General features: G+C 40.2%; 1 protein-coding gene across 5 annotated transcripts in view; it reads right to left on the reverse strand.

Annotated features, from left to right (window-relative positions):
• Nucleotides 1-3,323: 3,323 nt before the first annotated feature.
• Nucleotides 3,324-13,753, reverse strand: part of LOC120549371 — a 34,853-nt gene continuing 24,423 nt past the window's right edge. For 3 of the 5 annotated variants that reach the window (XM_039786250.1, XM_039786249.1, XM_039786247.1), the window contains 3 exons: nucleotides 10,117-10,234; nucleotides 8,688-8,757; nucleotides 6,348-6,777 (listed from right to left, as the gene is read on the reverse strand). In XM_039786250.1, the coding sequence (XP_039642184.1) occupies nucleotides 6,449-6,777; nucleotides 8,688-8,757; nucleotides 10,117-10,234 (517 nt within the window). In that variant the 3' untranslated portion in view covers nucleotides 6,348-6,448. Of the gene's footprint in view, nucleotides 3,439-6,347; nucleotides 6,778-8,687; nucleotides 8,758-10,116; nucleotides 10,235-13,753 lie in introns of those variants that run through there. The other 2 variants (XM_039786251.1, XM_039786252.1) reach the window with 2 other exon arrangements.

Below are 13,753 nucleotides of genomic sequence, written 5' to 3' on the forward strand. Positions count from 1 at the left end.
GGCAGCACATACGATCACGTTGCCACCACGCTGCCCTGGCAACTCTACAATGGCACGTTGACCAATAATGTTGCGGCCTCTCCTTCTCCTCTTGGTGAGATTGAAGCCAGCTTCATCCAAGAAGATGCACTCATGAGGCCTCTCCATGGAATCCAGTTGAAACATTCTCTATCGAAATGAACAAAAATTAATTTTTGAAGTAACGTAAATGACCTAGCATTCCAGGCTTCATGACTCTGTATACATGTGCTGCATTACATTCAACACAGTAAATATGTACAGTAACTCAATAGTGCTGTATAATCTCTGGACATGATTACTTACTTGTACATATTGTTATCGTAGCTCTTTTACCCTTTCAGAATTTCTCTCAAATGGTACTCTGTAGGCTTGTTTGAGACTTATCAGGTTGCGTTTCCGGACACGGTCAATTGTGGAGAGACTCGCACTGTTGATTCCTTCAAAATTCACGTTGTCTTCCTCAAATCGCTGTTGTATTTTACGCAGACGAATGAGATTATTTTGAATTGATATTGACAATAATGTCTCTTGCTGTTGTGAGAACATACCTCTCCTTCCACCGGCATGTGGCAGTCTTTCCATTCTAGCAAATAAAACCTCTTGTTAGAAATGTACAGACAGGCCTAATGCATTGAAATGTCACCAAATATGTACAATACATAAAATACTATTATACAAGTATATCACTGCAAGAAAAGAGCCAATTTCTAGAGATATGTTACAGTAATTTACTGAGACGTTTTGGGGGCTGTGTTGTGCCATTTTGAGTTGTGTGCACCACAATGCTACATGTGCTTTGTGAATGACAATGTGTTTACAGTTTTGCACAAAAAGTGATTCCGATTTGCTAGTTGTGTCTAACCACATGAGAAGTGTTTAAGGTTCTGCAAACTGTGTGATTCAATCAATAAAGGGATTAAATGAAAAACTGCTTCATCTTATGGCCTAATACTATTGAATCGCAATACTTCTAGAATCACAATAAATGAAAATCGCAATATAAATCTAATCCACACCTATGTATTGGGAAAGTATATAATCGGGACAAAAGCATATCGCCCCAGCCCTAATATATAACTGCTGATCATACAACACTTCCAACCTAATTACAAATCTAACAAAACAGGAGAATTAGTGGACTGTTAAACTCCGCTAACTAAGTTGACAGAAATTCTGCACTCGGAGAGAATTCGATTTATTCCTAAAAAGAAATCTCTGGGAATTTAAGACAATTTGGCTCCTTTCACTCTCCTTCCTGGGAGGCTAAAATAACTCCAATCCTGATTAGAAGCTACATTAAGAACATTGGTTGTTCACTCTGTACTCGGTGATGTGAAGACTGTTTCTTCTGTTGGTCTCTGATAAGTAGTCCACTTCAAGGATATTGTAAACGGTGATGTTTAGTTGTTTAATGTGTTTGTTTGCTTAAAAGAAAAGAAAAAGGAAGCATGCTGATCTGGATGACATGTAGAAGGATCCAACTCTTCACAGTAAACACATTTCAGACTATTACTCTTATCAGTCGTATCAACTCAATCAAATGCGCCAAAATACCAATAAACCGTAAGAAATAAATGGTAACACTTTACTTGAAGGTATTGACATAATCGTGACATGACACGGTCATAACTATGACATGACACTGTCATGAACATGTCATAAACGTTATAAACAAGTCATGAACGTTTATGACTTCTGTCATTAAGTGTCATTTGGTTTTTGTCATGACAACTTGACATTAATCAAAGTGACATTACCAGAAGTTGTCTTGGTCATGACAAGTTGACATTACATTTGTTTGGGATGTCTTTGTCATGACAACTTGACATTAACCAGGATGACATTACCAGAGGATGTCTTTGTCATGACAACTTGACATAATGTCATCCTGTTTAATGTCAACTTGTCTTAATAAGGACACGCCAAAGAAATGTAATGTCAAGTTGTCATGACAAAGACATATTCTGGTAATATCATCCTGATTAATGTCAAGTTGTCATTACAAAGACATCCCAAACAAATGTAATGTCAACTTGTCATGACCAAGACAACTTCTGATAATGTCAAGTTGTCTAATGTCAAGTTGTCATAATCAAGACAACCCAAACAATGTCAACTTGTAATGACACTTAAGACACGTTCATGACAATGTCATGTCAAGATTATGTCGATACCTTCAAGTAAAGTGTTACCAAATAAACCTAATAATGTCTAAACTACTAACTAGAAATCCCAATCAGGAGGCACGTACTTCTCTCTGGCCTGACGAGATGTCCGTCCACAGCAGCACGCTCAGCACTGAGACACCCAAAGAAACAGGAATCAGAAAAACTTAAGGCAAACTTTTCTAATGACAAACAGAAGTGTGTGTGTACAGCAGTGAACTCATTCGGTGTAGAATAGAAACTAACTTACTGCCACAAATACTAAATGAACGGAGTACGTATGAAACCAAAGCTGTGTGTCGTCTTTGATCGGTTTGCTGATGTATGAGCCACGTCAATGTAATATGCAAAAGATAATTATATACTAGAGTGCAATTTCTGAAGAAATTGCAGTGCGAATGCTGTATGTTGAAAGGCTGACGCTACCCAGAATGTATGAGAGGTGGAACATGTTCAAGTTGGAATGGTGTATGTGATGGCCTAAGCCACACAGGTTAAACCGCCAGCAATGGTAATATGGTACACAATTTCACCCCATGAGTTTAGTACACATTAATTCATTGTGCAGTCAGTCACACTCCAAACAATTTCAACATTAAAACAATCGTTTAAACGAAATACACTCTTTTCTACATTGTAAGGTTTGTGTTATATTCATCATTATTTTTATCTTTGTTACCATGCTGGCGACGAGGTCCTTCCTGATGCAGAAAAGGCGTGGCCAAGGGTGAAGGACTGTTATATACTATGGCCTGCCAATTGGGCCGTACCATCAGATGCCATGCTGGAGGGGGGATTTAGGTTTAGGTTGGGTTTATTTTTATTAGTTTCAATTATGTCCATTTTGGGTTTTCCCTGTGTGTTATTTGGTTTGGCCCAGTTAGTATATAAGTTTATTTTTGTCTCATTCATGGGGGGCAGTCTTTTGTGGTACACATTTATTTTTTGTTGTAATTATTTTTGGTTTAAGTTATATTGAGTTGACCTTTTTTCTTAGAAGTTTATGTATTAAGTTCTTGGTCTTATATTGTTTGTGCACTTTTGGGTAAATAAAAACCCACTTTTTCAAACAAACTCCTGTTCTTCCAAATTGTCTTACTGCTTGGTCCCTGACAGTGTAGCTCACCCAGTAAGAGTGTGCGCCCCATGTTGGCTGAGTCCTGCAGTGGCACGTGTTAGAATCCGACCTGCGGCCCTTTGCTGCGTGTCATCCCCCATCTCTCTCTTTTCTGTATATCCACTGTCACTCACTCTGAAGTAAAGGGGAAAAAATTATGATAAGTTTGAATGGTGTTTCTCGGTGAATGTATGAATGAGTAGATAGCAGTTGAAAATGTATGAATTTGAAAATTCTGTCCATTCACTTTGAATATTTCGGGAATTATGAAAGTTATGAAAATTCTGTATATAAGCATACATGTCCTAATTGAGCTGAACATTCTGATGTTTGAATGAAGTTTCTATGTTGAAAAATGTGGAAGGAGTTAATGTGTAAAAAAAAAAGGGTACGCAATAATAATAATAAAATACGTAGAAGAACATATGTTCCAATATGAGGAACTATTCGTATAAACTATAGAGAATAAGGTCATTTTCAACTCATTCAGGGACTCCTATCATCAATGTATTTTGGCATTTGTGTGATATACAATCCTGTTTGACGATAGTTGAACGGATTTATAAAACTGTTTGAGCTCCATTCAAACAAAACAAAATGCTGTTATCAGAAAGTCAATGTACACAATTTTACTAGAAATAGTTATTTAATATCAAGATTTGGGTTTTGTCTCTCAACTATACAGTATTAACAATATTAACAAAAGATGCAGACCTCTGTTTACACAGCAGCGTTCAACAATATCCCAGAACAACACAAGTGCATGACGTTAAAGGTACAATAAGTAACATTTCTGCATTCAAATGTCTAAAAACGACCTGTCGGTGGCGTCCTATAACCTTTCACCCTCTAGTTACTCGTAATGGGCACCCAGATGATACGTTCAGAGTAAATCATACAATATCAGGGATCATGTTGGAAAAAAAAGTGTTCATCGCTTTTACATGTTATCCCTTGGATCCTTTTGTCTTTCTATATCCATAAATAAACCAAACCAAATATCACAGAAAGAAATACTTGTAACCGTAATAGTGCTTGTGTTTCTGGACATATTTTGGAGACACTGATGAGCACTGTTACGGCAACTCTTCATTCTTTTTTCTTTGTAAAAGGCAGACTGAGGATGAGAAAACGAATACAATCTAGAGAACAGACCTGGAGCACAAACTGGATTTCCAGCTGCACCTTTAATGACAGAACTTTGTGAACTTGTTCAAAGGGCCTGAACCTTCTTTACAAAGTGGAACATTGTTTTGTATGTAGTGATGAGGATGAGAACCCAGTACCCAAAGATGTACTTTCAGGAACTTGAGGACCAAACATTTGTTGAAGAACTCTGGAACTAAACCATTTGGTCGGGAAGAACCAGAGAGAAACCTTTCTGATGGTTCAGGATCTGACACACAGATGGGTCTCCTTTCAATTCATTCGTTACATCGAACCGAAACATGGACATTCCCTCAACAGTAAATCCAAAGAACAACATGATGGCTTTTGGTTGGTGTTCCCTCGTGTGTGAAAATTGCGTTGGGAATGTTGCTGTGCTTTTAGAATCATCGGTGTGGTTTGCTTCATCTTCACGGTTCTTTGGATGCAAATGCAAACAGGAACGCACAAAAGGGAGTTTTTAGTTCCTTGTTCAGTTCCTCTGGTTCCTGAACCCCATGTAGCTCCTTGGCCAAAAAATTCCCAATAATTCAGGCTACATTTACATCGCTACGTTTTGGTTTTTAAGCAGAGTTTTGAGCCAAACGTGATCTCCGTGCACACAGGTGTTTTTTTTATCTCCAGTAGAAGAACTAATCTCCGTTCAAACTAACACACCCAAACCAAAAATATCTCATCAACATTCTCCTATACTGGGCATGAACAGGAGGCATGTATACCCCACCAATTGCTGGTAGTTGCCATGGTAACGTTAGTAGCTTAGTCTCAGAGAACGAGACGTCGTGAACGATTAGACCCAATCAGGCAGCCAAATGTTGGCGTCAGTGTCGGTGTTGCCAAAGGTCTCCGTTTGCGGCCGTTGAGACTGCAACACAACCCCACAGATTACCAACCAAAACGGGTCAGAAGTGTTTCCAAATGTCTCCGCTTTAGGGGCTTGGAAACACCAGAGCAGTGTGAAAGCTCAAAGAAGGTAAAGTCCGCAAAACAGCTTAGTGCTCCGAAAAAATACTTCAATAGTGCAAACAAGGCACACAGCGTTTTAGCCCAAATCCACCTGAGGAAGGCCAAATTGTGGGCCGAAACAGCGTGTGCCTTATTTGCACTATTAAAGGTTAACTACCGTTTTTTCAACCTGGACCCTATGTTCCTATGTTTTTGTGTGTAAGTGCCTGATGGGAACAACAATCTTTGACATTGGTCCAGACATTGGTCCACCGGGCTGCAATGTAACTCTATGGGGCAAATGTTTAGCGTCAGTTAGCGTCCACTTAAAGTACTCGTTTTGCCACTGACAGAGTCAGATTAATATTCTCAGTGTGCTACAACATTATGGAAAGGATCCCTACAGAGATAGATCTTTAAAACCTCTTTAAGACCTTTCTGTTTAATCAGAAACAACTCTGAAGCTCTAACCACCAGACTCCATTTAAAAAAGCAATACTTTTAGCGTGTATAGAGCCAACATATTTTCACAAATAAATCCGTAAACTATGTGATTATTTCAACCAAAACTAGAGTTGTGATGGTTGGAAAAGTGGAAAGACGACCCATAACGGCTTTCCATAGTTTTATTTAGTTTCTGCCGACTTTGAATGAAGTGTATTTTACTATGATAAAATCACTGTTTATTTACATGGAGTCTGGTGGGTTTAGCGAACGCAACTTCGTCGATATTTTTATGTTTTAGAAATCCTTTCTATAATGTTACAGACACTTAGACTATTAATCTGAGTCTGTCAGTCTGTCAGCAAAATGAGCACTTTTGTGTATATTAGTATATATATAATACTGGACCAATGTCAAAGATTGTTGTTCCCATCAGTCACTTTAACACAAAAACATAGGAACATAGGGTCCAGGTTGAAAAAAACAGTAGTTACCCATAAAAGTATTTTTTCGGAGTAAGAAGCTGTTGTGCGGACTTAACCTTCTTTGAACTTATTCCCTGGATTTCCCGCCCGGCATATATATCACATCAGAACTCCAGCAGCAGCGTCAGTGGCTCTACACTGTTCAGGACCAGGTCTTGTTTCTGGCCGTAGACTCCCTGCTCCACCTTCACGCCCGCCTTGCTGCACTTCTCTGAGGCGGACATGAGCTCCCTGCAGGCGGACACCAGGTTGGAGAGGAGTTGGGCGCCCCACCACGGCTCACACCCCCCTCTGTACCGTATCCTTCTCTTGGGCCCCGGCTCCCCGAGCAGGGAGTCCTGCGGGATAAACAAAACGCTCCCGGGGAGGTTGAGAACGGAAACCGAGCGCCCGGTGTCTTTTCTGAAAAGTTGTGTGGTCATCAGACTGCTGGCTGTTGATTAGACCAAAAAAACAAACCAGCCTGCATTAATATGTATATTTCACTGTTTGGAAAGAAGTTCAGCCTCCCATTAAGATAAGATTAACCTATGAGGAATTAAACAAGAGGTCTGAAATGTCATGCTAAATGGATTTATTTTGATAGTGAAATCAGTGGTACAAACAGAGGAAAGATGCTGCTATCTATTAAATTATCAGGCTACATCTACACTACTTTTTAAACAGAGTTTTGAGACAAAAACGATCTCCGTCCACACAAGGGTTTTAGCTCCAGTAGCAGAACTAATCTGAGTCCATTTTAACACGTCTGATAACACATATCACATGACCGTTAACGGACACTGGGCATGTGCGTGCTGATGTAAACAGGAAGCAGATTGTCTGACGTTACTCTGCAATAAAAAATCACGGATGTAAAAGTTTAAAACAAAAAAATACTGTGGAGAAAGAACAACGGTGGGGCAGGGATGTATTAGCTTGGATCAATGACGAGGTGGAACTGTTACTAAAAGGTATGTAAGCCTACCTAACCAATAAGACTGCAGCATCCTTTCCAAAGGTCTCCATTTACCCGTCCAGCCTACAAAGCAACCCCAGAGTTTTTGTTTTTTTTACTTTTATTTTTTATTGTTTTATATGGTTTTTACACAAAAGAACAGAACAAAACAAACAGATCACTAGGGGTATAACATACAATTGTGTTGTTCATAAACTATTAATGTCAAATCAGGGGTTACTCTCCCAATAATCTCAGAGGAGTGAGAAGAGAGAGGAAGAAGTTTTCCCTTTCCTCTTTTTTTCCTCCCTTCCTTCCTTTATAATAATCTCAGGAGAATATTTGTAATTGTCCTTTCAAGTCAGTAAAAGGTTCAAGGTCCCATCATACAACATACAAATTCATAATGTTTTCATTGGATACGTATTTTACATACTGAAAAGAAAGAAAGGGAAAAAAAGGGGGAGAGAGGTTCTCCATATATTATTTCCAGTAAAATGTAAATGAGAAAAGAATAAATAAAATAAAAATAATAATAATTTGCATTACACTCACAATATCTTCTTATGCTCAATCCCTACTCCTATACATTAGCCATTTTGACCAGTACTTGTTGTTTTCTAATGACAAGCAGAAGTGTGTGTGTACAGCAGTGAACTCATTCGGTGTAGAATAGAAACTAACTTAAACATGGATACATTGTAAAATGTATCCATGTTTAATCGTAGAGAGAAGTTCAGCTTTTCCATATCACATATATGACTTACAATCACTATCCACTCATCTTTTGTTGGTGGACTCTCATGCAGCCATTTCTTAGTTATTGGTTTTTTACTCGCAACTAATAATACATTAAGTAAGTATTTGTCTTGAGTATTAAGATTAATTGGTATGTTTCCTAAATATATAGTACTGACACTGTACTCCGTCTCGAATCCCAGTATCAATTTTATTTCATTGACTATCTCTAACCAAAAAGGCTGAATTGTTGGACATTTCCAGAATATGTGAAAGTAATCTGCCATAGAAGTATTACATTGTCTCCAACAGAATGCCGATTCTGGTTTACCATTCTGTAAATATTTTCTTTTGGGAGTAATAAAGAATCTTATGATATTCTTCCATGAGAATTCTCCAACCCCAGAGTTTTTTAAACCAAAACGGGTGGGAACGCGAGGCGTAAACATAGTAATAGATATACAAAAGTAGTAGTGTAGATGTAGCCTCCATCAACTAATTGTTTGATTAAAAATGTGCAAAACACATTCATTTTACTTTACTAAAATAGATATAGATATCAGTTTAAATGCATGCATTTATCTAGGAATAAGATTATCACTTAGGATAACATGTTGACTGAGGAATATTATAATATTTGGTAACAGTGACACGTGCAGACATCTCACCCATCTCATGAGTGACCTCCTCTGTGGCTCCGTGGAAGAAGCACACATACACAACCATTCCCTCCTGGATCTGAGGACAGAGAGAAGAGCCATTTGTAGGTTTACTGTAGAGACACTGGGGCTACATGTAATATAGTATAGTAGTATGTCCTGCACTGTATTATTCCCCACTTGGGAAAACTGTGTGTATTAAAGCTGCTCTGAAGCATAAAGAAATGCAAATACAACAAAGGCTAAAGGCACCATCATTCATAAGAGACAACATGTATTGTTGCCGTCTTCATGTGATGTTGTGATGAAACACACATCACCAGCTAGACACGCAAATCTAGAACAAAACACTTTATGATCTTGTCCTGTCTCCGTATAGTGCTGGCCTTACTGCTACAGTATGGTGTGCAGCATGACATCAAATTTAACTCTAAAAAGAGTGTTGTCATGATTGGAAAAACACAGGAAGATCAGGACAAGTTTTTTCTTCCTTCTTTATGGCAAACCAAGCACTAAATGTGGTAAACAAAGTGAGATATTAGGGTCACACCATCAGAAATGCTTTATGTGATGATGATGATGATGATGATGATGATGATGATGATGATGATGATGATGATGATGTGCAGCGCCAGTGTTGCAAACTGTATAGACAAGCCAGTATGCTGGCACGCAAATTTCACATGTGCACAGATGATGTTAAAACTGCCCTTTTCAGAGCCTACTGTACTCCGCTATATCTAGCCCACTTGTGGTGCAGCTATAGTAAGACAAAAATGAGAAAGCTTCAGGTGATGGTTAATGAAGCACTCAGAATCTTTCTCAAACTGCCAAGATGGACAAGTGTGAGTCATATGTTTGTGACTAGTAATGTTCCCACCTTTCATGCTGTGTTGAGAAATGTTATGTACAAATGTATGTGTTGCTTAAAGGAACACGCCGACTTATTGGGAATTTGGCTTATTCAGCGTAACCCCCAGAGTTAGACAAGTCAATACATAAGGCTGTCTGACGGCTCCAGCGGCAGCAGGCCAGCACAGAACATGCAGGTGAATGGTTCCAGTAATCCTACTGCTCCGAATAAGTGACAAAAGTCTACAACGCCTATATGTTCCTATTTACATGTCAGGAGAGGAGAAGGGTATGTATGGACTTGTCTAACTCTGGGGGTTACGGTGAATAAGCTAAATTCCCAATAAGTCGGCGTGTTCCTTTAACTTATTAAAAAAAACACCAACGTCCCCAATTCATTTCCAGCCAGGGGTCTTTGTTTCATGTTCCATTCATTTATCAAAGTCAGAGGATAACCAAAGTTATTACAATTTATCCTCTGAGGTCCATGTATGTTTGCACCAGATTTCATGGAAATCCATCCAGTGGTTGTTGAAATATTTGGGTCAATAGACAGACACAAATGAACAAAAAAGAATGAACAGACCTCCACCCACTGAGCGTCGGCGCCGTCCAGCTCTGGTTTGATCCTAACCTTGGCCTTAATGCACTGCTGGATGACCGTCCGGGCCTGAAGCCTGCCGGGCCGCCGAACGGGAGCAGGGCTGCTCAGACACACACACACAAACAGCTGTCATTACACACGCCGTCACACACAAGACGGCTCAGACACACACACACACAAACAGCTGTCATTACACACGCCGTCACACACAAGACGGCTCAGACACACACACACAAACAGCTGTCATTACACACGCCGTCACACACAAGACGGCTCAGACACACACACACAAACAGCTGTCATTACACACGCCGTCACACACAAGACGGCTCAGACACACACACACACAAACAGCTGTCATATACACGCGCCACACACAAGACGGCTCAGACACACACACACAAACAGCTGTCATTACACACGGCGTCACACACAAGACGGCTCAGACACACACACACAAACAGCTGTCATTACACACGGCGTCACACACAAGACGGCTCAGACACACACACACACAAACAGCTGTCATTACACACGGCGTCACACACAAGACGGCTCAGACACACACACACACAAACAGCTGTCATTACAAACGCCGTCACACACAAGACGGCTCAGACACACACACACAAACAGCTGTATTACACCACGCCCACACAAGACGGCTCAACAACACACACAAACAGCTGTCATTAACACGGTCACACACACAAGACGGCTCAGACACACAACAAAACAGCTGTCATTACACACGGCGTCACACACAAACGTCAAAACACACACAAAATGTCATTACAAAGCGCCCACACAAGACGGCTCAGACACACACACACACAAACAGCTGTCATTACACACGCGTCATACGTAAGACGGCTCAGACACACACACACACACACACACACACACACACACACACACACACACAACACACACACACACACACACACACACACACACACACAGTCATACGTAAGGAAGGGTCATCAAAATTAGGAAGGGGGCAACATAAAAATACGGCAATATATCGTTGTCCTTCATGCGATACGAGAATCGATACACACTAAAAACTCCTGGGTTATTTTGTCAACCCAGTTTCTGGGTTATTTGTGTTGGGTTAAAATTATGGGTTATTTTTTCAGAGAGTAACCCATTTTCTGGGTTATAGGGCTAATATTTGACCCATTGCCTGGGTTGTTTGGGTTTCTGGGTTATTTTTCAAAGAGTAACCCATGTTCTGGGTTATAGGCTCTCTTTTCTCTCTCTACAATGTATTTTTGGGTTAGTTGTCTTGACATCGGACCAGCTTATTTTCTCCTCTAAACGCACACTTTGGTTCCTGGGGCAGGAGGCGAGGTAAGCATTTTCATCTTACTGGTAGTTTGTTGCAGAAAATGTGCTTGTTTAAACCGGTGCTTCTAAAATAAACTATCCTGTTCCATTAGCTAACTTAACTAGCTAGCTACCTAGCTTGCTTGTGAAGAGTAACTAGTTACTTACGTTTTTCAAAGGAGTTGTTAATGGAGACATGTCAATGCTGTATCGTTGTTATCTATCTATCTAGTTCTATGTCTGTTTGCACATTAAAATAAACGTTATCTAAGTAGCAAGTAAGTTATCGGTTTTCTTTTTATTAAGATGTATCTGAGTCACTGTATGCTAATTATTGGGCTACATTGGCTCAGCTAGCTAGCCAGCCAATGTAGCCAGGTTAATGATACCACAAATGTTAGCACGCTAAAACGTAGATAACATTGATTTAGCTCGGTTTAAGAAGATGTTTATGAATAAAACGTTACTAACGATAGCTAATCCACCGACCGTTAGAAATGTGCGGACATTATTATTATTGGATATTTTCTTGCTGAAAAGTGAACAGAAAAAGGAGGGAAATTTGTATTCAGCTATGACGTAGCCTATTTTGAATGCTCACGTTTCCACGTTGGATGTATTTTTAATTGTTTGTTAACGTTACTAAAAGTTATGTATTAAGTACTTTATGTAGTTCCTTTTTAAATAAAAAATGCAAAAATGTAATGCTGACAAATCGCCGGTTCCGCCCGGGGCTGTGGTGTACCTCTGATTTATACACAACTCCCTGGAAGTTATCTCTGTACATTTATTTTTAAGGATGAATATACAGAAAAAAATGTGTAGAGTAGATTACACTCGTTTTTAAAGGAGGGAAATTTGGGAGGGAAAATCTATTTTTTCTTTTTTATTTTTTTAGGTATAACCTTTTACATAAATCAGGCTTTGAATTATATATGAATTAATCCCTAATGTAAAAACCTTAACAATATAGAGAGGAAGGAAACAAATAGACAGGGTAAAATAAACATGTAATTGTGTATCTGTTTTTTTGTAATAGTCTGAAAGAAGAAAAATAGCCCTCAGCCTCAGCAGCATCAGCCTCCTCCTCAACACACACAGGAGCAGCTAGACCCTATTGGGGAGCAGCCTCCGTTCATACTGCTGGACCAGTAGGAAATGGAGCAAGAGTCAGGAACAAACCTGAAAAACCTCTTCCGGGCAGTGGACGTAGCCCTGGAATAAGGAACCTGAAATTCCCTCCTTCAATTGGTAAGAAAGAAAAGTAGTACAAATATATGTGTTCTACCTCAATGTTAAATGTTACTCAGATTATTTAAAATATGTGTTCACAGAAGACCTCCAGGACTACCAGCGGTACCATGAGGGCAGCTGCCCCCCTTCCAAGCAGCTGGAAAATGCACAGTCCAAAGTGTCGAGGGTCAGGTCTTTTATATTTTACCTGGCAAAGGGACAGACTGTATTGTTCAGTTTGCTATTTTAAGGAACATTGATGGCATCCAAAAGTAAGTGTGACTTTCCATGTGAATTATTGTGAAGTGGTTATGACACACAACCGATGTGAACAGTGACTAACTCAAAGCCTATGTTTCTGCAGATAAACAGCCCACCTCCAGTCCCCAGGCAAGACCATCACAACGGCACATTTCTACCTGAGAACCATACAGCAGTTCCTCAAATACTTTCGGGAAACCCTGCCTGCCCAGTCTCATCTGACTGCGATGGATGTGGTGAGCGTGCTGCGCCCCGTCACAAAGTGCATCACAGACACAACCAGGAACGTTGTCCTGCACCTGCTGGCAGTGAAAAGCCACAAGAAGGCCAGGATAATATCCTGCGAGGACCTGAAGCGGTGTCAGGAGGGGGCCACACTGAGGATCCCAGAGCTGCTGGGTAGTGTGCATCCCTCTTTCCAAAATAGTGAAAATAGTCCATCTCCAACAGAAGCCTGCCGTGCATAGTGATATGTCCTTGTTTGTGTATGTTTCTTCCCCTTCGTGTGCTGAAATACTTTTTCTTCTCTCCTTTCAGAGGCCCTGGAGGAGAACCACACACCGTTGCCGCGGTACCGTTTTTACGGCTACTTTGCGGCTTTCACAGCCTCCATTACGGTCATTGCCCAGGGGGATTGGTAACCTCCGGGTTTGCGAGGTCAAAGAGGCCGCAGAGGCGCACAGGGCCCTGGTGCGATGTTTGGTTTTGATCTCTGTAAGTATAAAAATCTCTGTGTCCTGTTGTCATCACTGCTTGTGAGTCTGTTGTTTTTGTTAATGTTTCCTCTGAAAGAGTC

Source organism: Perca fluviatilis, chromosome 20, assembly GCF_010015445.1.
Source record: "Perca fluviatilis chromosome 20, GENO_Pfluv_1.0, whole genome shotgun sequence".
Classification (NCBI taxonomy): Eukaryota; Metazoa; Chordata; class Actinopteri; order Perciformes; family Percidae; genus Perca; species Perca fluviatilis.